Source organism: Peromyscus eremicus, chromosome 4 (assembly GCF_949786415.1).
Source record: "Peromyscus eremicus chromosome 4, PerEre_H2_v1, whole genome shotgun sequence".
NCBI classification, from domain to species: Eukaryota; Metazoa; Chordata; class Mammalia; order Rodentia; family Cricetidae; genus Peromyscus; species Peromyscus eremicus.
This window is the reverse complement of record NC_081419.1, coordinates 139,480,267-139,503,238: the sequence shown is the minus strand read 5'-3', so window position 1 is coordinate 139,503,238 and position 22,972 is coordinate 139,480,267. Positions and strand designations below refer to the sequence as shown.

The following is a 22,972-nucleotide window of genomic DNA, read 5'->3' as shown; positions in this document are numbered from 1 at the left end:
TCCATTCTCTGCATTCCATTCCCATGACCCTTCCCAAGACTCCTAAGGATTCCTGCAGCAATGGGCATCCATGCTTCTACTGTCCTGTCTGTCACTCCAATCCCACTCACTCCAGACACACATTCTCTTTTTGTTTGTTTTTTCAAGACAGGGTTTTACTGTGTAACATCCCTGGCTTGTCCTGACATTTCTTTTGTAGATCAGCCTGGCCTCAAACTCAGAGATCCACCTGCCTCTGCTTTGCTTCTCAAGGACTGGGACAAAAGGTGTGCACCACCACCCAGTTTACATCAGACATACTTAATAAGGCAGCTATTTGTTACCACACTGACTGTTCATTAACCTTCTTTCTCTTGCCCATTCTACTAAATGAATGGAAAGAATTTCTGAGACCCTACCGAACCCACTGATAAATATAGAATAAGCAGGAATTAGCTGGCCATTCAAGACTCCACTGTCCAGCGGCCACTCTATTAAGGGCCATCTGTAAATGAAGGTTTTTCTCTGTCCTGCCCTGTCCCGCAGCCACTTCCCAAATTATCACACAGAGGCTTATATTAATTATATATGTTTGGCCATTAGCTCAGGCTTGTTACTAACTCTTACACTTAAATTAACCCATAATTCTTTTTTTTTTTTCCCGGTTTTTCGAGACAGGGTTTCTCTGTGTAGCTTTGCGCCTTTCCTGGAACTCACTTGGTAGCCCAGGCTGGCCTTGAACTCACAGAGATCCGCCTGGCTCTGCCTCCCGAGTGCTGGGATTAAAGGCGTGCGCCACCACCGCCCGGCAACCCATAATTCTTATCTATGTTTAGCCAAGTGGCTCATGGCTTATTACCCCATTTTCTACATGTCCTGCTTGCTCAGTGGCTGGCATCTCCCTGACTCTACCCTCCTTCTTATCATCAGTCTCACTTTGGCTTTCCCACTTAACTCCCTGCCCAGCTACCAGCCTGGTAGCTTCTTATTAACCAATGAGAGTAATACATATTCACAGTATAGAAAGGATTGTTCCACAGCGGCCACCTTTACTTCATCATGTTCTACATTTCATGTTTGGACCATGTCTCTCCCTGATCACAGACATCATACTGTAAATACCTATTATCTTGACTATTTACATAACATTTTCACTTTAACTTTTATTATTGTTGTGTGTGCAGGATGTGTGTACGCACCATGGTGCACATGTAGAGGTCAGAGGACAGCTTTGGGAAGTTAGTTCTCTCCTTCTATTTTACATGAGTTCCAGGAACTCTCAGGTTGCCAGCTTAAGCCAGTATTCTATTGACTATCTCATCTTCTTGTCACTTACCATCTATGGCTACTTTTATAGATGGATTAGATATCATTTAAATGTTTCCCGGTTAACAACTTAGCTCCTGGAATTTCCTATAAATTACTGTGGGCATTAAACAATTTGAAGAATTTGATGTTGGTGTTTTATTTGCATGTTTTTTAGGGTTTTTTTTTATTTGTTTGTTTGTTTGTTTTAAGACAGGATTTCTCTGTGGAGCCCTGGATGTCCTAGAACTTACTTTGTAGACCAGGCTAGCCTGGAACTCCCTTGACCTTCTCAAGTATTAGGTAGGATTAAAGGTATACACACCCCCATGCCCAGCAACATTCTTAAACTGAAAGTAAGGCCAGCTGTCCTTGTTGGTGGCGCACACTTCTAATTCTAGCACTCAGGAGGCAGAGCCAGGCAGATCTCTGTGAGTTCGAGGCCAGCCTGGTCTACAAAGCAAGATCCAGGACAGGCACCAAAACTACACAGAGAAACCCTGTTTCAGGAAATCAAACAAAAAATTAAAAACAAAACAAAAAAGAAAAAAACCTGAAAGCAAAACTAAAACTAAGCCACCACAAAAAAGGAGTGACAAACTGCTGACAATATTTGCACTTAGGAGTGTCACACTGCAAATGGGCATGGTCTGCACCTCCATGAAATCAAACAGCTCAGCCTGAACCATCATGCCATTTAAACCCCATTAGAAAACTACAAAAACAGGGGCTGGAGAGATGGCTCAGAAGTTAAGAGCACTGGCAGCTCTTCCAGAGATCCTGAGTTCAATTCCTAACAACCACATGGTGGCTCACAACCATCTGTAATGAGATCTGGTGCCCTCTTCTGGCCTGCAGGTGTACATGCAGACAGAACACTGTATACATAATGAATAAGAAAGAAAGAAAGAAAGAAAGAAAGAAAGAAAGAAAGAAAGAAAGAGAGGGAAAGGAAAGAAAGAAAGAAAGAAAGAAAGAAAGAAAGAAAGAAAGAAAGAAAGAAAGAAAGAAGGAAAGAAGACAAAAACAGCTGGGCAGTGGTGGCACATACTCTTAATTCCAGTACTTGGGAGGCAGAGGCAGGTGATTTCTATGAGTTTGAAGCCAGCCAGCCTGGTCTACAGAGTGAGTTCCAGGATAGCCAGGGCTACACAGAGAAACTGTCTTGAAAAATAAAACAAAACAAACAAACAAATAAACAACAACAAAAAAAAAAGGGGCGTTGTTAACAGTTTAGATGAAAGATTATAAAACATCGGTAGCGAACTTCTGCCCTCTGGGGTTCTCCCATTGTGCTGTAAGCCTGTATTTAAGACCTCCTCCCTCCTTCAATAAACAGCATTCGGCAAAAAATAAAATTTAAAAAAAAAAAAAAAACAACTCTGCCCCACCTGAGCTCAGGGCTCTCTGCTCTCACTACTGCATCAGACAGACAGAGAGAGCAAGCTCGGAGCTTGAAGAGAATAAAGGTTCTTTGCTTTTCCATGGGGGAGGGGGGAGAAAGAAAGAAAGAAAACTACAAAAACAGATAAATGGCCAAGAAATATGACAAGATATTTGAGCTTGCAAAGAAATGTAGTGAGAAGCAGTATTTTTGTCTATCATATTAGTATCTTTCTCCTATTATATTAGTAGATATTCTTTTAAAATAACCACACTTTGTCATTTGTGGTTATCTGCCTAAGCCACACAACACAGTGGAGCTGAGAGAAAAGAACAGAAACCACTCATCTGGAAAAGTACTACCACCATCTTCCTTTCTGAGTCCAGGACCTGATGTGAAGAACCAGCCTGACTCCATTTTGAGATTAGATGTCTTATTACAAGGTCAAAATAAGTTCACTCCTGTTTTCTGTAAAATTTGGGTTTGACCATGTCTGGATCTATTTCCTGGAATGTCATGTTCCACACCCTATACCCTAACCTCCACCCTGAAGTTTTGCCAAATTAATTTTGAAATGTTCTGCTAACTTCCAACATAACTGAAAATCCTTGAAAACCCCCAGCCCTGCAGTTTGGGGACTAATATAAACCCCATCTGTGTTTCTCCTATGTTCAGTGCACTTTAGGGAGCTGACCCTATCTGACAGAAAAAATAAAGCTTGCAGAATTTGGGTGCCAGTCTTTATTCTTGTTTTGTGGGAATAACTCCTGGAATCATGGGATTTTCTTGACTTAGTTTCCAGAGCAGCTGGGACACCATGCTCCTGGGTCACTCGCAGTTTCTTAAGGACACACACTCTCTAAACTCTTCACTTTTCTCTTATGATGGAAAGGAATGTGCTCAATTTGAATCAGCTGAGTGCTCGATAACATCCACTGTGACATGAGGTCACAGCTACAGATTACACAAAGGCCTGACATGCACAGTGAAGACCACAGTGAGACCTCTGATAACTGACAATAATGGTGACGTTTGCAGACACCCTTATAAGTGCGCGCGCGCGCACACACACATACACACTCTCTCTCTTATGGATGTTTATACGCGTACTTTCTTAAACCTAAAATATGTCCACGGTTATTAGCAATGCGCCTCATGCATCTCATAGAAGATCTTAAGCTTTTTTTTTTTTTTTTTTTCAAATATTCTTTCCATTTGTCAGAATTTATTTTTTGTTGTTTGGGTTTTTGAGACAGACAGGGTCTGCCTGTGGAGCTCTGGATGGCCTGGGAACTTGCTACATACACCAGGCTGGCCTTGAACTCAGATCTGCCAGCTTCTGTCTCCCAGAGTGCTAGGTTGGTCTGAAGATGCGCACCACCTCACTTGGTTCATTTATCAGAATTTTAGATAGAGACCTATAACCACAAAGTGAGAAGGAATGTGACACAGGCCAAGTTCTATACGCTCTACAGCACAGGGTCAGGGGTCACCCTACCAAGCGCGCACACGCGCGTGCACACATACTCACATACATACATTACATAAATACATACAGACAGACAGACAGACAGACACACACACACACACACACACACACACACACACACACACACACAAAACCAAGTTCAGCTGTTCTTCAGTGTCAGGGTCAGGTGTCATGGGCATCTCTAAAATTGTACATCAGAACTGCTCAGTGTTTCCTCAAACCCCTTTGAAAATTCTATGAAAGGGTCTGGAGAAATGGCTCCACAGTTAAGAGCACTGGTGGCTCTTCTAAAGGAACTAAGTTCAATTCCCAGCATCCACATCAAGCGGCTTACAACTGCCTATAAATCTAGCTTTAGGCTATCCAATGCCCTCTTTTGGCTTCCATGGGTACCTGCATGCACATGGCAGACACAAATACACATTCCCATACAATGTATGTCTATCTATCTCCCTACCAGCAACTAAGGAGCCCCACTCTTCATTTACTGTTGAACAAAGACCTGGACATTGCCCCACATAATTTAAACAGAAGCAACTACTACAAAAATATTTCAAAATATTAGTGATGTTGGGCATGGTGACCTATGTCTTTAATCCCAGCACTGGGGAGACAGAGGCAAGTGAATCTGAGTTCAAGGCTAGCTTGGTCTACAGAGTTCTAGGACAGCCAGAGGGCTGCACAGAGAAATCTTGTCTTGAAAATCAAAAAATAAAATTGTGAAAGTGTATTTCCATGAGACGGTTATATAACCAGAAGAGCTGCTGGCGCTCTGATTTGCCACTGTAAATGTGGTTTAAACCAGCGCAAGCAAAGACACAGCCTGCCTCCCCGGCGAGGGCTCAGGGCATTGCTGCTCTTGAAGAGGACCCAGGTTCAGTTTCCCGAACCTATATTTCAGTTCATAACCATCTTTAAATACAGCTAAGTGTTCCAATACTCCCTTTTTATTTATTTATTTATTCATTCATTCATTCATTCATTCATTTATTGTTTTGGTTTTTCCAGACAGTTTCTTGAGACAGGGTTTCTCTGTGTAACAGCTCTGGCTGTCCTGGAGCTCGCTCTGTAGACCAGACTGGCCTGGAACTCACAGGAGATCCACCTGCCACTACCTCCCAAGTGCTGGAAGCAGTTAAGAGAATTGGCTCTTCTTCTAGAAGATCAGGGTTTGTTCCCAGCACCCATATGTTGGCTCACAACTGTTCCAAGGAATACAAAACCCTTTTCTGGCCTCTGTGTGTACCAGGCATGCACATGGTGCACAGATATACATGCAGGCAAAACCCTCATAAAATACTATTTTTAAAATAAAGTTAAACTAAAAAATTTAAGCAGCATCTTAAATTATGATTTCATTAGATCTTTTCTTTGGCTGTAGTGAAGATACAAATATGCACACTTTCTCATGAGTGATACAAAGGTCCTGTTTTAAGCTTGTCTGTCTTCATGACTATGCAAATACAAACACACTTATTGGAACACTCTTCCATTTCCACATTAACTACAGCTCACCTGATTCACAAGCTCAGGAATGCCCAAGGCCCTGTCAATTTCCTCCAGGCCTGTGGCATCTGTGTTGCTCAGGAGTGTGTGCAGCTGGTCCAGCAAAGCTCTTTCATCACTCTGGCCTTCTGGGTTAGAAGGCGGCCCAAGCAGATCATCCAGAGAATTTCTAAGAAGAGGCCTAGAAAGAGACCTGAGTCAGCTTTAATGCTGCTGGACTGGGGTTGATGAGAACCTGCATTCCACATCAAGGACCACAAAAAAAAGCAAAAGAAAAGTTTTACCAGTGCTCTTTTGTTACTGTTGTTTTTGTTTAGGCTTACGTTTTCTGAGAGTTTTGCTAAATTCCTTAGTCTAGCCTCACATCCATCAATCTCTCCTGTTTAGTGCTAAATGCAGAGACTTATACAATGCTCACATTAATAGCAAAGTAAAAATAATCACTATAAACTGGGTGGTAGTGGCACATGCCTTTAATCCCAGCACTCCGGAGGCAGAGCCAGGAGGATCTCTGTGAGTTTGAGGCCAGCCTCGTCTACAGAGTGAGATCCAGGACAGGCACCAAAACTACACGGAGAAATCCTGTCTCGAAAAACCCAAAAAAACAAACAAACAAATAAATAGTAAGTAACCACTATAAAATGAGGGGTGGGGGGGAATCCAAGGCAGGATTTCTCTGTATTAACAGCCTTGGTTGTCCTGGATCTCGCTCCATAGACCAGGCTGGCCTCAGACTCACAAAAATCTGCCTGCCTCTACCTGCCCTGGGTGCTGGGATTAAAGGAGTGAGCCATCACACACAGTGAAAATTAAGCTTTAAACAATGCATAATTTTAAAAAAAATTTTTAGTGGTAGGGATAGGAGTGAACTGTTGTACCTTCCTTTAATTTTTTTTAAGGAAAGAAAAGATTGTGAGTTCATTCTGTGTTTTATTAACTACCATTAAAGCAACATCCCTTGCCCACATCTTAAGAAAATTGTGTATGTCAGTCCAGTCTCAAAAAACAAAAACAAAAACAAACAAACAAACAAAAAAAAACAAAAAAAAAAAAAAAAAAGCCTAGAGAGATAGATGGCTCAGCAGTTATGGGTTCAATTCCCAGCACTCAAATGGATGCTCACAACAATGTGTAACTCCAGTTGCAGAGGATGATGCCCTCTTCTGGCCTCCATGTGCATTTCACACACAGGATGCATAGACGCACATGAAGATAAAACACCTATATACATTTTTAAATTAATTTTCAGAAAAACTGAGACACAGGAGAACACCACTTATAAAGCAGTGAGAACATGTCTTTACCAACTGCTGCTAATGTATACCTCTCCTTGGGATATTATTGTTACAAAAGGCATCACCACACAGAAAGGCCCTTTGGAAGGCTTGAAGGCTGTCTACTCCTCCCCTCCCAGATGACTCTGCTTGCTGCCTCAGCAGATGGCAAACAGTCAACTATAACATTTCCAACATACTCTTTCAGAATTGTTCCTGCTCAGATTCTTAAATCCAATGCAAACATTTCCCACATCACAAAATAAAGCTCTACCTATTTTGAGTCCCATGAGGACCTTGTTCCATAGACAGCATGCCCTCTGGCCAGGAGCCTGCTTGATTCGATGGTGCTGCTGGGCCATAGGGGTTGACTCCCATTCCCATAGGAATCTCACCACTTCCTGGAGGATCAAAACCAGAGCATGAATTTTCAAAGTAGCCAATAGCAAAAATTACCATAAAACACGCAATTTTCATTTACTGAAATGGACAGCTTACTCATTTGAAGCATCTGCTGCTGTTGTTGCTGCTGCTGGTGCTGCTGCAACGTTGGTCTTGCACTTGGTATTCTATTAGAACGAAGAGGCAACGTGGGCACTGAGCCCCCCATGGCAGGTCTTGGCAAAGTGGCACTGTAGTCTCCTGCTCTTCCCAAGGGACTCGACCCCATGGGTTCCATTCTGCTGGCCTTTGAGTTAACTAAGCCCCACTCTCCTGAGGAAGAAGTCTGGTTCACAGCAACATTTCTGTTTGGTCCTCCTAAAAGAGGTAGAACTTATCAGGTCTTACCCTTCATGTACATACAGGGAGAGCCATTATATCTAACAGTGGCTCGGATGGAGCACTGTCTGTCCTCCTTAGAGCAGTGCTGGCCAACCACAAAGACAGTGTCTAGACGCCACTACTCCCGTACATTCATTACAGGTTAGAGAAGTCCTGAATCAATGGAATATTTAAGAGTTTAAATAATCAAGACAAAGGAAAGACACCCATGAAAGGAACATTATATTAGTAATAATATTTTAACGATATCACTTGATTTCAATGTTTAAATGTTTTCTGTATTTTAAAGGTACTTCAAGGAAATCGCTACACTTAGAAATAACCTACCTATACTGGCACCGTAATTCTCCTGGCTATCCATCATTCTTGGATTCCCAGCCAGCGTGGGCTGTTTTGGTAACACAGGGAAAGCACTGCCATTCTTCACTGGAGGACCTGAGCCAACAGAAACAGGGCTATCTAGAGACATGGCTCGGTTATATGGAGGACGAACGGGCTGCAAAGGCTGTGGACTTCGCAAACCTGTTGAGAACACAGAAGCTTACCACATTAATATCCCTTGCTGACTCAATATTTAAATAATCAAGTGCAAAAACAAACACCACTAAGCCCCCCCCACAAAAGTCTTTCTCATAAAAACAAACTACTACCATCTTTTACAAAATAAGTTATGTCAAAAAAAAAAAAAAAAAAAAAAAAAAAAAAAAAAAAAAAAAAAACCAACGCCCGAATTCCAAATAAAGTACAAACAATAATCTGCATGTTGGCTGACGTGCCAGCACTCAGCTGTAGCCTAATATGGTCATGCATGATGTTCCTGTTGGAGTGCCAAGTCACAAGCTGAGGAGTGTGGTTCAGTGGCCCATGTTTAGCGTGCACGAAGCCCTGTGTGCAGATCCCCAGTAACACAAAGCAAGGAAGAAGATGGAGGAAGAAACATGCATCCATGTTTTTAATTCCTAGAGATTATTCCACATGTGTATTTATGATATATATTCTCTACTCATAGTTTTACAATAAACAAAAGTTATGCTGCCTTCCAATCAAATAGGAAATCAATGGAAATTTTCCTCCCAACCTTTTTCTTTTTTCAATCTCTTTGCCTGCCTGATTATCTATTTTATCTATTTCAGTTTAGGACACAGTACTCTGTGGGGGAGGGGATGGGGGGTGTGGGTGTGGGTAGGGAGGCAACTTCTAGTTGTGGTAGCCATGCCTTTGGCCCCAGCAGAGAAGATGGATCTCTGTGATTTCAAGGTCAGGGCTACACACAGATACCCTTTCTCAAAGACAGGAAGAGGAGGAGAAAAAGACAGGAACAAACAAAGACAGGGGAGGGAGGAAGAGGAGGGTAGAAAGAACTACCATGAGATGGCTATATATTATTCCTTTTTAGCTAATGCAACACACCCTTAACAAAAGAAGGAGTAAACATACAATAGGGAAGAATTCCTGTAAAGACCAGAGAAAGAGAGAGAGAGAGAGAGAGACCAAGCTCTCATGGTTAAATAACAAGATTCTTTAATATGAACGGGGGGGGGGGGGGGGGGGGGGGCGACCACCAGTGAGACAGTTAGCAGCCAAGACACCTGCTGACAAGCCTAATGCCAGGTTCCATCCCACCCCCAAGGACCCACACAGTGGAAGGGGAAAACCGGAAACCGGCTTCCACAACCTGACCTTTCTTTGACCACATATATGCTGTAGTATGAGCACGTGCACATGTGTGTACGCGCAGACACACAAAATGAAATTAGATGTAATTTTTAAAAAGGAAGAGGGGGCAGGAACATAACTAATAAAAACAATAGCAGTGAGTACAAGAACCCAGAAAAGCAGAGGTTGTGTTCTGAAGTTCCAAGCGTTGGTGATTCCTGGTCTTGGTGTAAGAACATGCAACTGTGCTGAGAAGTTTCTAGACAAAAGCTAGCAGGGTATTCAGGGACATGGCTGCATCAAGAGCATAAATCCTTGGCCAGCCTAGGTTTCTCAGAAAGACCATGTCACAAGCCCCCCACCCAACTTCACCCCTCAAAAAAGAAAAACTGGTTCTTCCTTACCCAGAGAACTTGGTCCTGCAAACATCTGCTGTTTGGTCCCTGGATGACTGCCATTTGTAGATACAGGATTGTTGTAGAATTCAGAACTAGTCAAATCACCAAGAATAGCATCTAGATTGTCCAGGTCTCCAGATACCTGAAAATGAACCTTTTCAAGTTACCCTGCACGGAATACCAGAGGCAGCTATTGAAGCCATCAGCAAAAGAAACACCCACAAACAGGAACCCAGTCAAACACAGGAGTGACATCGGGCATGTGGTTCACACTTTTAATCCCAGCACTCCAGTTCCAGGATATGTACAGGCTGCTATAGATCCTTAGAATCTGATCTTAGAATCCCTAAAAAACAAACCTATAAGCCGGGCGGTGGTGGCGCACGCCTTTAATCCCAGCTCTCGGGAGGCAGAGGCAGGCGGATCTCTGTGAGTTCGAGGCCAGCCTGGGCTACCAAGTGAGTTCCAGGAGAGGTGCAGAGCTACACAGAGAAACCCTGTCTCGGAAAAAAAAAGAAAAAAAAAAAAAAAAAACCCTATAGCATAAATTGCCTCACTCTGAGCCTGAGATAATACTTCAAAAATCACATCCATTGACAACAGCTTCTGCTGAAAAAGAGAAGGGTGCTGGGCTAACAGCCAGGACAGGCAGTGAAGAGAGACTCTCTCTCTCTCTCTCTCTCTCTCTCTCTCTCTCTCTCTCTCTCTCTCTCTCCCTCTCTCAAAACAAACACACAACTACTCACAGTGGATAGCTGACTACCACTGCTCAGATCAAAGGCTGCTTTCCTATGACCTCGCCCATCTCTCTCTATCTATCCACTGCACAGTTTAGCCGCTACAATAAATCACTGGGCGCTGCTCACCAATACAGCACTTTTTGCTCTGACACTGTTTTGCTACCACAGGTCACTGAGGAAGGGTCGAGAGCTGCCAGAAACCTACATCTCCACATAACTTTGTAAAATGTACTGGTAAGTGGTATTTCACAAGGCATTCTCAGGCACACAGATGTGAAGCAGGGAGGTCGTGCCCTATGAAACTCTACTCTTTTCCATTCTCCCTAGAAGGGACTTTCTCAAAGTCACAAGAGGCTCACATACAATGTGTTCACATGCACAAACTGATTCAAGGGGGAAAACTATGATGCTAAATCCAACTTTCCTAATAATGTCCACCGTGTCCTTAACAACCCCAGCTTCCCGCTCCAACACAACCACTTCCACAAAAAAACTGGCTTCTCCAGACTTATTTATATGACCAGGAAGATGGCTCAGCAGGTGAAGGAGCTGGTCTGCACACCTGACAACCTGAGTTCAATCTCCAGGCCCACACTGGAAGAGAAAGAACAGATTCCTTCTAAAGACTCCTCTGACTGCCACAGGCATGCTGTGCACGCTGCACCAACCCCCATACACACGTACGCGCGCACACTCTCACACACATTCGCGCACACACACACACACACACACACACACTCATACAGCCACACTCACAGACTCTTGCACTCACGCTCACAGACTCACTCACAGTCTCATAACCACAGACACTCAAACCCTCTCCCTCACAGATACTCACACCCTCCCTTTCACTCTCCCCTCCTCCTCTCACACACATCCTCTCTCCCTCACTCACACCCTCCCTATAATAAATGAAAGTTATATAATAAATGCTACCTGACAACCTATAATAAATGTAAGCTTCAGGTTGTCTTTAAACTAACAGTAGACGGTGTTGCCACATTCTGTTTATGACATGGAAAAGAAACAAGACACAGAGCTGAGCAGAGCCCTCACCTCCTCCCTCGTCTCCGTCTTAACTTTGGAGTCTTTGTCTTGGCTGGAGCTGGGATTGGTGGGGCTGCTGCACTGACTCAGCCTACTGTCGCTGCCGACACCGCCATCTGCTTGGGGCTGCAGTTCTTTGGCAAGAGCATCGCTGGGGTCGTCCCTGTCCAGCAGGTATCTGAGAAGGGCATTGTTCTCCTTCTTCTTGGGACTCAGCTGCTCCTGCCTGACACTCCCTTCTCCACAGGAAGCAGAACTGCTAGTGTCTTTCCCAGTGGCTTCTGCCGTGATCTTGGCGACTTCCGCTGGCGAGTTGCCGTTCTGCAGCAGCTTGTGCAAAATCCGGTGCTTCTCTTGCAGTAGAGAGCCATGCACGGTGGAGGTGGAGGACACTGCTCCTGAGGAAGAGGAGGAGGAGGAGGAGGACACTCCAGAGGGGCTGGTGACACTAATGGAAGAGTCTTTGCAACTGGAATCCAGGGGGGAGCTGGTCAAGGAGGAACGGCCTCGGTCATCGGAGGAGCAGGTGAGTAGCTGCAGCAGTTTCTTGTGGCCTTTGCTTTCCAGGGGACCCCTCTGAGTCTCCGGCCCCTCCCCACTGCTCTCCTTGCTCTCTTTGTCACCGGGGTGCTCTCTGCTGTTTGACTGACACACTGAACTCTCCACTGCATTCTGTTCACAGTACAAGCCTAGTGGGCTCTTAGAGTCCTGCCTGCTCACTTTACTTGGTTGATTTACAGTCATGTTGGGAGAGTTATCCAGTTTGGGGCCTGGTGAAGACAGAGTGGATAAGAGAGAAGTGCCCACACCCTCGCTGATGGCTTGCAAGGCACTGAGGGAGCTGCTGGAAAAGCTGTGACTCCCTGCAGTGCCAGCAGATCCCATGGGAGAGTGCACACCTGCATGTGGAGAAAGACCAGGAGAGAGACAGTCAGACATGCTAAGAAAACAACGTCAAAGCTCCTAGTACAGAGAACAACAGTGGTATGGGAAGAAACCCCAAGCAAAAGAAAATGCTGCTGTGGATACCTGCAACGGGAGAGAACTGGAGTGAGGCCATCTTTGGGCTCCCGCGATTACGAGGAGAAATCATGATGTTTTGTTGGCTGGGGCCAAGACCAGGACTGCCGTGCGGGGGGCTGCTCATGGTGAGTCCATAGCTGCTATTCTGGTAGGAAGACGGTGACTGCAGGCTTGGTCCTGGGGTCAGCGGGGCTATGCTACTGGAAGGCCCATACCTAGCTCCACCCATCTGCCCCGAGTTGCTGGGGTCCGCCACACCATAGGTCCTGCTGCCCAGTGTCTGGACACTCTGATTGGGAGACATGCTCACGCCACACCCTGCTGCAGGAGGTCGGGTGCCTTGTCCTACAGAATTTGGGTTCGGTCTATACCCATTCTGTTCTCTGCAAAGAAACACATAGTTTACTTGAAAACCTGCAGCAATGCAAAATGGGAAGGTACAAAGGGAAGGAAGCTAGAGGGAGAGAACTGCCCAGGAGCACACACCAGGTGTCACTCCAGAACCAGTTCATCACCATGGCAAGCCAGCAATACTCTGCCGTGCTTTTATAGTTCTTTGGTTTATTTAATTTTATGTGTACTGGTATTTTGTGTGCATATGTGCAATTTCACCATATGCATGCCTAGGGCTTGTGGAGGTCAGAAGGCATCAGTCCCCCGGAACTAGTGTCACAGATAGTTGTGAGCCACCATATGGGTGCTAAGAATCTGATCCTCTGTAAGAGTAAGTGGTTTTAATAACTGAGCCATCTCTCTAGCCCCTACTTGTCCTGTTTTTTTTCCAAAATCCACTTATTATTTTGAGACAGGATCTCACTAAGTTACCCAGGTTGGCCTTGAAAGCATTCATTAACTCAGTCAGAACTTGAGATCCTGTTGCCTCTCTCAGCCTCTCATAAAGCTAGGATTACAAGTATATACCACCAGGCCTGAGTCTGGGGGTTGTTTGGGTTTCTTCTTGTTGTTGTTTTGTTTGTTTTGAAGTGGGTCTCATGCAGCCTAGGGTAGCTTTGATTTCACTCTGAAGCCAAAGCTTTCCTTAAACTTCTCTTCCCGCCTCCACCCCCAAGTGCTGGGAATCACAGGAGTCCATCACCATACCCAGTTCACACTATGCTAGGAATCGAACCTGGGGCTTCATGCAAGGCAAGCATTTTACCAGCTGAGCTACCATCTCTAACCCTAACAGTTTAAATGAGTGAATGACACTGAGTGGCTCTAACAGCCATGGTATCTGGAGCCTCTGAGGACTCACTACAGCTGCCCTTACAATCAAAGGATTTCTTTCTTTCTATGCAGTTAACTTACCATTAATAACAGCAATAACTATTACCCTGTATTTTATAAATACCTCACTAGAAATAAAAGCTAACAAGGTAGCCACTATTATCCAAACATACTACAACCTTCACCCTATGCCCCACAACCCACGCCCTGACCTTACCCAGGAGGTAATTATTTAATGGAAAATGTTAACTTCAGACTTAAAAAAAAAAAAAAAAAAAAAAAAAAAAAAAAAAAAAAAACACCTTAAAGAAAACATCTGAGAATCTAAATAAACTTCACCAAATCCAACAACTTTCCTGACTTTTCTCCCTTTGCATATCAACAGCAAAGTATCCTGAGGATGTGGGTGCAATTACTGTCATCACCTCTGAAGAAAGTGGGTCGAGACGAAGCCATGACGATCATTCGTTACAGAATTTCGCAAAAGTTTGCTTTTCGTCTGTGCGCTCACAATAGTTCCATCCGCCAATGAGAAGCGATACACTGGGGTCTCTGCATGGCCATGAATATAAGCTATTGGGGAAAAGCATATTGTTACTGGTATCTGAGACTAGACCAATGCATACAGAAACAGACAGGAGAGAATTGTGCTTCAATTACCAAGTTTTAAATGCCATGTGAACATGCTTGTATATAGTATAAATCAGCTATGCTCAAAAATCATTCCCTCTCCCACAACCACTAGATATCAGGACAAGTGCTGTCCACACAGTGAGTGCTTTACAGCATCATCAAACACAAGCACCAAGATCAACTCCAAATGCCTTTACCTTCTTGATAGTGACGCTTCTGGGACCATGACTGCCCATCATTCATACTGAAGAATTTCTGGATGCATCTTCGGATGGTATCTTCAAAGCCAGGCCTCATGGAAGATCTAAGTGAGTTTGTATCTATATTGACAACCTTTCCTGTTAAAGATAAAACCAACAGATTTCAAACTGCACACAAGTACCTACTGCTGCTTAGCTCTGACTAGCCACTTGAGAGTGAGATAAAGGAGCTGAATCTCAACTCTGCCTTCCATCCTTAAAGCACAGCAGGAAGCTGATCGCAGTCTGCATGTCCCGCTATGGAACAGAACAGTGTACTCCATCTGGTTCTAGGGGAAACAGTAAGAAGCATGCCACTGTTCTTGAAGCAATTTTATAATGAACAGGAGTTGCCTTTGCAGTCAGGAAAGTCTTGGGTGAAATGAGTTTGTTTTTAACTGCGAGTCACCAAAGTGCTTAGAGAAACTTTATTTATCTATACTTAGTGTTATTTAGGAGAAAACAAGACAACTCAATCAGAGAGAGAGAAAGTGAGAGTAAGCACTCAAGAAGGGACTGATTCTGAAAGACTAAATAACAAATAAGAATGCATGTCACTGGGGCGTGGAGCTAGACAGCTCAGTCACTAAAGCGCCATGAAGACCCACGTTCAGTTCTCAGCATCCCAAAAAGAAGCTACGTGGAATGTTGCAAACTTGTAATCTCAGAACTGAGCAGGCAGAGAAAGAAAGCTCGAAGGCTGGTCAGCCTGCCTAGACAAATTAGGTTCAATGAGTCTTTAAAAACAGGGGGGTGTGGCTGGGCGGTGGTGGCACACACCTTTAATCCCAGGCTGAGCCAGCTGGATCTCTGTGAGTTCAAGGCCAGCCTAGTCTACAGAGAGAGATCCAGGACAGGCACCAAAACTACACAGAGAAACCCTATCTTGAAAAAACAAAACAAAAAAAACAAAAAAAAAAAAAAACCAAAAAAAAAAAACAAAAAACAGGGGGGTAGGGGGCGGGGTGGAGTCTGGAAAGTTGCTGAGATCATTGGCTGCTCTTCAAGAGCACCCAGGTTCAACTCCCAGCACCCACATACATGGCAGTTCACAGCCCTCTGTAACTCTACTCACAGCAGATCCAACACTTTATAATCGAGGTGGACAGCAAGGAGCAAAAAATGAAGGTCTTTAATTCAGGGTTCCTGTGGCCAAAAATGAACAGATCAAAGCGGGGATCCCAGCACTCAGGAGGCTGAGATAGGAGTTCTAAATTCCAGGTCAACAAGGGTTCCATTCGGAGGTCTCGCCTTTTTTTAAAAAGTAGAAGAAAACCAAACCTCCTGTTTATGACAAGAATTACTCTCCAGGTTGGAGAGATGGCTCAGAGGTGAAAAGTACTGACTGCCCTCGAGGAACACAGTCTGGGTTCCAACACCTACATGGCAGCTCACAACCATTATAACCCCGGTTCTGAGATCCAATGCCATCTTCTGGCCTCAGAGGCAGTCACACGATAGTGCACAGACATGCATTTAGGCAAAACATAACCGCATGAAAAATAATAACAAACATAAATGATACATAAAACTTGTATCATTACAGCAAATGGGTTTGCAGTTACAGAAAAGAAATACTAAATTCTCACACAAACTGCTATTTTGGGGGCTGGAGAGATAGATGGTTCAACATGTAAAGGCACATTGCCACTAATCCTGATGATATGAGGTTGATATCCAGGACCTACACGGTGGAGAGCACAAAATACTTCCTCTACATTGTTCCCTGACCTCCCAGCTACACTAAGGGGCATGTGCACACACGCCGTATTCTATGTGTGAATGGATGGATGAATTTCTCTTTCATATTTTTAATTTTTTTCATTTTCTATGTGTATGTATGTATGTGAATGTATGCCATGTTTGTGCAAGTGCCCAGAGGCCAGAAAAGGGCACTGGATTCCCTGGAGCTGGAGTTACAGGTGGTTGTAATCTGTCCTGCATGGTTGCTGGGAACTGAACCTGAGTCCTTTGGAAAAGCTGGAAGCGCTCTGAACCCCCGAGCCATCTCTCTAGTTCCATAAATCAATGTTTTTGGAAAGTGCTATCTGTCCTGGCAGTGGTGACACACACCTTTAGTCCCAGCACTAACTAGGGAGGCAGAGGCAGGCAGATCTCTGAGTTCAAGGCCAGCCTGGTCTACAGAGTTCCAGGACAGCCAGGGCTACACAGAGAAACCCTGTCTGGAAAAACAAAAACAAACAAATGAGGGGAGAAGGGGGGGAAGGGGGAGGTGCTATTTGAAGAAGGGGCCAGTGCCTTTACATTTGTTTATCTTTTATATGGGGAATTTTAAGTACCAACTATATTCAATTGCCAAGGTTTTTAGTGGAATTCTTTTATATTCATATAATAAGCGCAGGCTCAGGTGAAAGCTGACCCTCGGCAGGGAAAGTGCTTGGAGCACGTGGTAGAAGAGGCGCACGCACTCAGGCACACACAGAACCTACAGGAATAGGAACTAAGTTTCGGAACAGTTTCCAAGGGAAGGCACCCAAGGCTGGTTTACCTGAAAGGTCATGCCTGGTAATAAAGCTCTCAGGACTCGATGGGAATGCCCTTTCCCCTGTAGTCACTCGGCGGGCCACACAGATCATACAGCACTGCAAGTCTACAAGGAGCAAAGGGTCAAATTACACTCACGTTTACACACGTTCAACAGGTAAGCAAGGACACAACGTCAGTAAGAGCTGGGATGGACACAGCGGTCCCTAACACCTACCTTCCCCTTCCTCCAGCATAGCTCGAGGCTGGGACAGGGCGAAGCACTGCATTGTCTCATATCTCTGGCGAGTTTCAGGACTGGCATTCATGTCTTCCAAAATATCATGTGTCTTCATCAACATACGACAATTAAATGTATGGCTTTTTTGTCTCTGGGTCTCGTTAGTCCAAGAAACTCCATTAACTTTTGGGGGAAAAAAATTAAAATTTGAAAACAAATTGAAATTATTTCTTACAAGCCAGGTAAAACTCAGTCAAAAATTATCAAGAATCCAAGCTAGGGTTGAGGCTGGAGAGATGGCTTAGCAGTTAAGAGCATCTGTTGTTCTTTGCAGAGGACCTGGGTTTAGTTTCCAGCACTACATGGTGGCACACAGTCACCCATAACTCCAAATGCAAGGGATCTGATGCCCTCTTCCACGCATAAGATGCACATATATTTGCACAGTCAAAACACTCATCAGACACACAAAATTTTTAAAAATTCAAGCTAGGTACTAGAGGGATGGCTCACTGGTTAAGAATAGTTGTTGCTCTTCCTGAGGACCAGAGTCTGGTTCCCAGCACCCATATCAGGCAGCTCCCAAACACTATTAACACTCCAGTTCCAGATGATAACGCCCTGTATTGGCCTCCAACCACACTGCAGTCACACATGGCATACACTCACATAGACACATACACATTAAGTTGGTTTTTTGTTTGTTTGTTTGTTTGTTTGTTTGTTTTGTTTGTTTGTTTGTTTGTTTTTAAATCTTTAAGACTTGGTGGTGGTGGCACACTCCTTTAATCCCAGTACTTAGGAGGCAGAGGCAGGTGGATCTCAGAGCCAGGATTGTTACATAGAGAAACCCTGTCTCGGAAAACCAAAATAAAATATAAAATAAGTAAATAAATAGAAAAGGAAAAAACAAAAAAACAACAAAAACCAAGGATCCAAGCTATAAACTGAGTGTGTAGGGCATGCGGCTGGCCCAGCTTCTAAGAAGGCTGAAACAAGAGGACCAGCGAGCAGCCTGGCTAACACATGAGACCCTATGTAGACAACAGAGGAACAAAATCCAGCTATGTTTTATCACCACACAAACTCCCAAGTGGTGTCACCTACATACTGACATTTCAGAGCGACAATAAAGATATCTGAGTAAGCTCAGCCTCACCAAAAGCCCCAATGGACATTTGGGCCCCAGGAAAAACTGAGTCTGCTGAGGCCACACTGAAAATGTTGCTGGCAATTACTTGTTAAGTCTCGGCTCCTAGCTTCCTAAAAAGTACATTCAATATCTTAAGAAATAAGTAAGAAAAAATTAAACGTATTTAGAAAACATATTTCTATGCAATACCTGTAGCCAGATATGGCAGCACACATCTATAATCCAGCAGATGAGAGGAAAACGGGAGGATCATGAGTTCAAGGCTAGCCTGGACCACACAGTAAGACCCTGTCTCTCTCTCAACAAAACACAAAACAAAGAGCCCACCTGTGGATTTGGGCAAGTGTTTAAGGAAGTCCTTCCGGTCCTGCTCATGTAAGATGCTGTAGACACTTGTGTTAACCAGGTCTTCCTGCTTGTACTGCAGATACTGTGAGACATTTTCTGACACAAATACAATGTTGCCATCTCGATTCACCACAAACAGAAAACCATCCAGTGCCTGCAGTGGGACATGTAAATACAGACTACTATGAAAACTGTATCCCTGTGCCCCCAAAGCATTAAACCCCTTCCCCTCTTTTTGCAAGGGTCAAGGTTACACTTGCAAAGAGTCAGTAAGTATTAAAGAGGACCCAACTCAACCTAACTGGTGTCTTCTCAAGGCAGATAACAAGACACCAGGGATGCATACTCAGAGAAAAGGCCATTTTAAGGCATGGTAACAAGCCAAGGAGGACTCAGGAAAAGCCAACCCTACCAACACCCTGATCTTGGACTCCAGCCTTCAAAAACTGAAGAAATAAGCTCCTGTTGTCTGAGAGACACTCTGGATTATCCTGTCACTGCAGACTTGGCAAACCAAGACTACAATCTTCTTTGTAAACAGAACTTGAAGGGGGAAAAACGATGCTAGTCTAATAATTAGAGTGAACTACAAACTATCGCTTCTATTAACATTAGCATGATTATTTCAAAGTTTAAAAAGAATTTTAAGAGAGAGAGAGAGAGAGAGAGAGAAGCCAGGCGGTGGTGGCGCATGCCTTTGATCCCAGCATTCAGGAGGCAGAGCCAGGCTGATATCTGAGTTTAAGGCCAGCCTGGTCTACAGAGCGAGATCTAGGACAAGCACCAAAACTACACAGAGAAACCATGTCTTGGGGGGGAAAGGGGGGGGAGGGAGCAGGGCATGACAGAGCATACCTTTAACCCCAATATTCAGGAAGTAAAGGAAGAAGGTACAGGAAGGAGTTAAGGTCACCCTAGGCTATCATAGCAAATTCAAAGACAGCCTGGGCTAACATTATACCCTGTCAAAAAAAAAATAAAATAAATAAAAAGTCTAGGTGTTTTGAGACCCTTAGTGCTCCCCAGTTAAACTAAAGCAATTACCATACTGTTCCTACAATGAATGAACACAGAAGTAGTTGAAATGACTCACTGAAAGAAAGACCAGTTGTCAAGTAAACTTGCTGAAGCGCTCGCCGGCCTGAAGTAGCACTGCGCCATGGTTAATCAGCTCTTCTCAAGGCAATTACTTTAAAAACATGCACATGTTTAATGTTTGAAATTGCCTCACAAGCTGGGTGCAGCTCCATCATACAGCACTTGCCTAGCATGCATGAGGCCCTGGGCTCCCTCCCCAGCACCATGAATAAAATTCTTCAAGAGCCGGGCGGTGGTGGCGCACGCCTTTAATCCCAGCACTCGGGAGGCAGAGCCAGGTGGATCTCTGTGAGTTCGAGGCCAGCCTGGGCTACCAAGTGAGTTCCAGGAAAGGCGCAAAGCTACACAGAGAAACCCTGTCTCGAAAAACCAAAAAAAAAAAAAAAAAAAAAAAAAAAAAAAAAAAAAAAAAAAAAAAAAAAAAAAAAAAATTCTTCAAGAAAACAGAGCTGAGGGCTGAGGGTGTCCCTTGTTGGTAACATGCTTGTTTGCCTGCTGTGGTCACCTAGCATGTGAGGCCTTTGGTTCAATCTCAAGCACGAAAAAGCAAAAGTAAAACTATAGTGTTCTGTGCAAGCATCATGGGAAAATCCACAAAAGGGTCTGAACTAAAATACACCAAGTAGCACCTCTGGATGCTGGTGACCTGTAAGCTACTCTTCCTCAGGAACACACACACACACACACACACACACACACACACACACACGTGTGTGTGTGTGTGTGTGTGTGTGTGTGGTATTTTCAGAACTACATAGTGTCAGCAAGGGTATTTTGTGATTGCTATAAGAATACAAAGCTATTTTCTTATCTCCAACGCCCCCTATATCTACCACATATATACATATGTATGTCACATGGTGAAACAACCAAGCACAACATGCTTTGGACAGCTACAATCTTCACACCTACCTGTAGTAAAAGTGGTCCTAAAGAATCTTTATCAATGACCCCCTGTCCTGTAGAAGACACATCAGCTTTCTGAACATCATCATCACTGGAAATAGTTTTTCCTGAAGACACAGAAGGAAGTATTGTGGTGAGCAGCACCTACCTCAGCGCATGCGCGAGCACACGTGCGCACATACACACAGACACACACAATGGCGGATAGGTAGCATGTACACATACATACTGAACACATACAGCCTGATAAGAGAATACCACAACATAAAAATATTAAACTTCCTGGTTTCCCTTTCTGATAAAGGTGCTTGTCTTTCAGGCCCAGCTCTCTTCCCACCAGCATTTAACATGGCTGTACCAACTCTCTCTGTTAATTGTTCCCTAAAGAGCAAAGCTGGTCAACGCCTGGGACTTTAGGGTGAGTCTTACTTAAACACAAGTGTGGCCCTGTTCAATCCCCTGATCCAACATGGGGGGGAGGGGGTTCCCCTCTGTATTACCTTGTTCTTTTATTTGACGTATCTGTCTCACTGTTTCCTTTAAAATCGCACATTTATCTGGTTTGACATTGAAAGTGTCAATATCGCTAAGATTTGCAGATATCAGCTCAGCCAATTCTTCTATGTATTTGCTCTCCTGCTCCCGTCTCCACTTTTCACCACTGTAGGCAAGCCTGGAAAGAGGGAGAAAAGCCACAACTCACACCTCTCAAGAAAGCTTCAAACAGAATCTGCCCATATAACACCATTAGCTCTACGTGGAAACAAACTCAACTCAGCAACCAAGAACCATCAAGATGTGGCAGTAAGCCAGGCACTGGTGGCACACGCCTTTAATCCCAGCACTCGGGAGGCAGAGGCAGGCGGATCTCTGAGTTCGAGGCCAGCCTGGTCTACAGAGAGAGATCCAGGACAGGCACCAAAACTACACAGAGAAATCATGTCTCGAAAAATCAAAAAAGGAGCAGTACAAAAGCATACACTGTAGAAATTCCTGCAGCTTTGTTCAATGCCACCTCTGATTAGCCACTGGCCTTGAGAAAAATCAACCCCAGTTCCTCCATCTGGAAAATGGAGACAAATCACCTACCCCTGTCCTGGAGCATCACAAGGCAATTTGCGTTTTCGAGACTCAGTGGTCAGCGGATCCAAGGAGCTTTCACCTAGTCCACTCATCTTGAACACAGACCAGCAACTAAGAAAGAAGATATAACAAGATAAGCACTAAAGCATGCGTTTTCTATGAAGGTGTCATATGAAAGAATGGCTGCACCCTGTGGTCCAAAAGTCCTTTGCCGGTGTACTTGTTATGGATGAATGTGTTCACACAAGCTCAGAGCTCAGCTGCATTGTAATCATGCTGGGCATGGTGGTGAAAACCTGTAACCCCAGCACTCAGAAATCTGAGACAAGAAGATTAAGGGTTCTGGGCAAGCCTGGTGTGGTAGTTTAGAAACCTAAACTAAGATACCTGAAGTCAGTCTGGACCACAGAGTTAAGACCCTGTGTCAACATAGATATCACAAAATAAATTGTATTTAATATCAAGATGCCAATTCTAAATTTTAGTTATATCCAAGCAGAACATAGATAAAAGTGGTTTGGCAAGAACTCTTCAAACTGGGTGGTGGTGTCACATGCCTTTAGTCCCAGCACTCAGGAGGCAGAAGCAGGTGGGTCTCTGTGAGCTCAAGGCCAGCCTGGTCTACAGAGTGAATTCCAGGACAGCCACATCTACACAGAAAAACCCTGTCTCAAAAAACCAAACTCTTCAAGTGCTGAGCCCAGACTAGACTACGCAGAATTTAAAATATTTATTTTTATTTTCTGTGTATGAGTGCTTTGCCTGTGTACATACACATGTACCATGTGTATGCAGTGCCCACAGAGGCCTAAAGAGGGTGTCAATCTCCTGGAGCTGGAGCTAAGAGGCAGTTATGATCTACCATATGGGTGTGCTGGGAACAGAACCTGGGGCCTCTGACCAAGCAGTCAATGCTCCTAACCACTGACCCATCCTCCAATCTACAGGCTCTCTTTCTAGGTAGCATTTCTGTCCA

At 44.2% G+C, this 22,972-nt stretch overlaps 1 protein-coding gene across 3 annotated transcripts in view; it reads right to left on the bottom strand.

The window, feature by feature from the left end:
- Ncoa3 (nuclear receptor coactivator 3) overlaps nt 1-22,128 on the bottom strand; it is a 31,445-nt gene extending 9,317 nt beyond the window's left edge. For 2 of the 3 annotated variants that reach the window (XM_059261924.1, XM_059261925.1), the window contains exons 1-15: nt 22,003-22,128; nt 21,414-21,586; nt 20,920-21,020; nt 18,889-19,063; nt 17,406-17,591; nt 17,193-17,294; nt 14,642-14,782; nt 14,237-14,384; nt 12,591-12,967; nt 11,571-12,460; nt 9,781-9,916; nt 8,048-8,242; nt 7,436-7,696; nt 7,212-7,338; nt 5,673-5,844 (exon numbers count right to left, since the gene is read on the bottom strand). In XM_059261924.1, coding sequence (XP_059117907.1) covers nt 5,673-5,844; nt 7,212-7,338; nt 7,436-7,696; nt 8,048-8,242; nt 9,781-9,916; nt 11,571-12,460; nt 12,591-12,967; nt 14,237-14,384; nt 14,642-14,782; nt 17,193-17,294; nt 17,406-17,591; nt 18,889-19,063; nt 20,920-21,020; nt 21,414-21,586; nt 22,003-22,088 — 3,270 coding nt within the window. In that variant the 5' untranslated portion in view covers nt 22,089-22,128. The remainder of the gene's footprint in view (nt 1-5,672; nt 5,845-7,211; nt 7,339-7,435; nt 7,697-8,047; nt 8,243-9,780; nt 9,917-11,570; nt 12,461-12,590; nt 12,968-14,236; nt 14,385-14,641; nt 14,783-17,192; nt 17,295-17,405; nt 17,592-18,888; nt 19,064-20,919; nt 21,021-21,413; nt 21,587-22,002) is intronic. The other variant, XM_059261926.1, reaches the window with a different exon arrangement.
- Nucleotides 22,129-22,972: the final 844 nt, after the last annotated feature.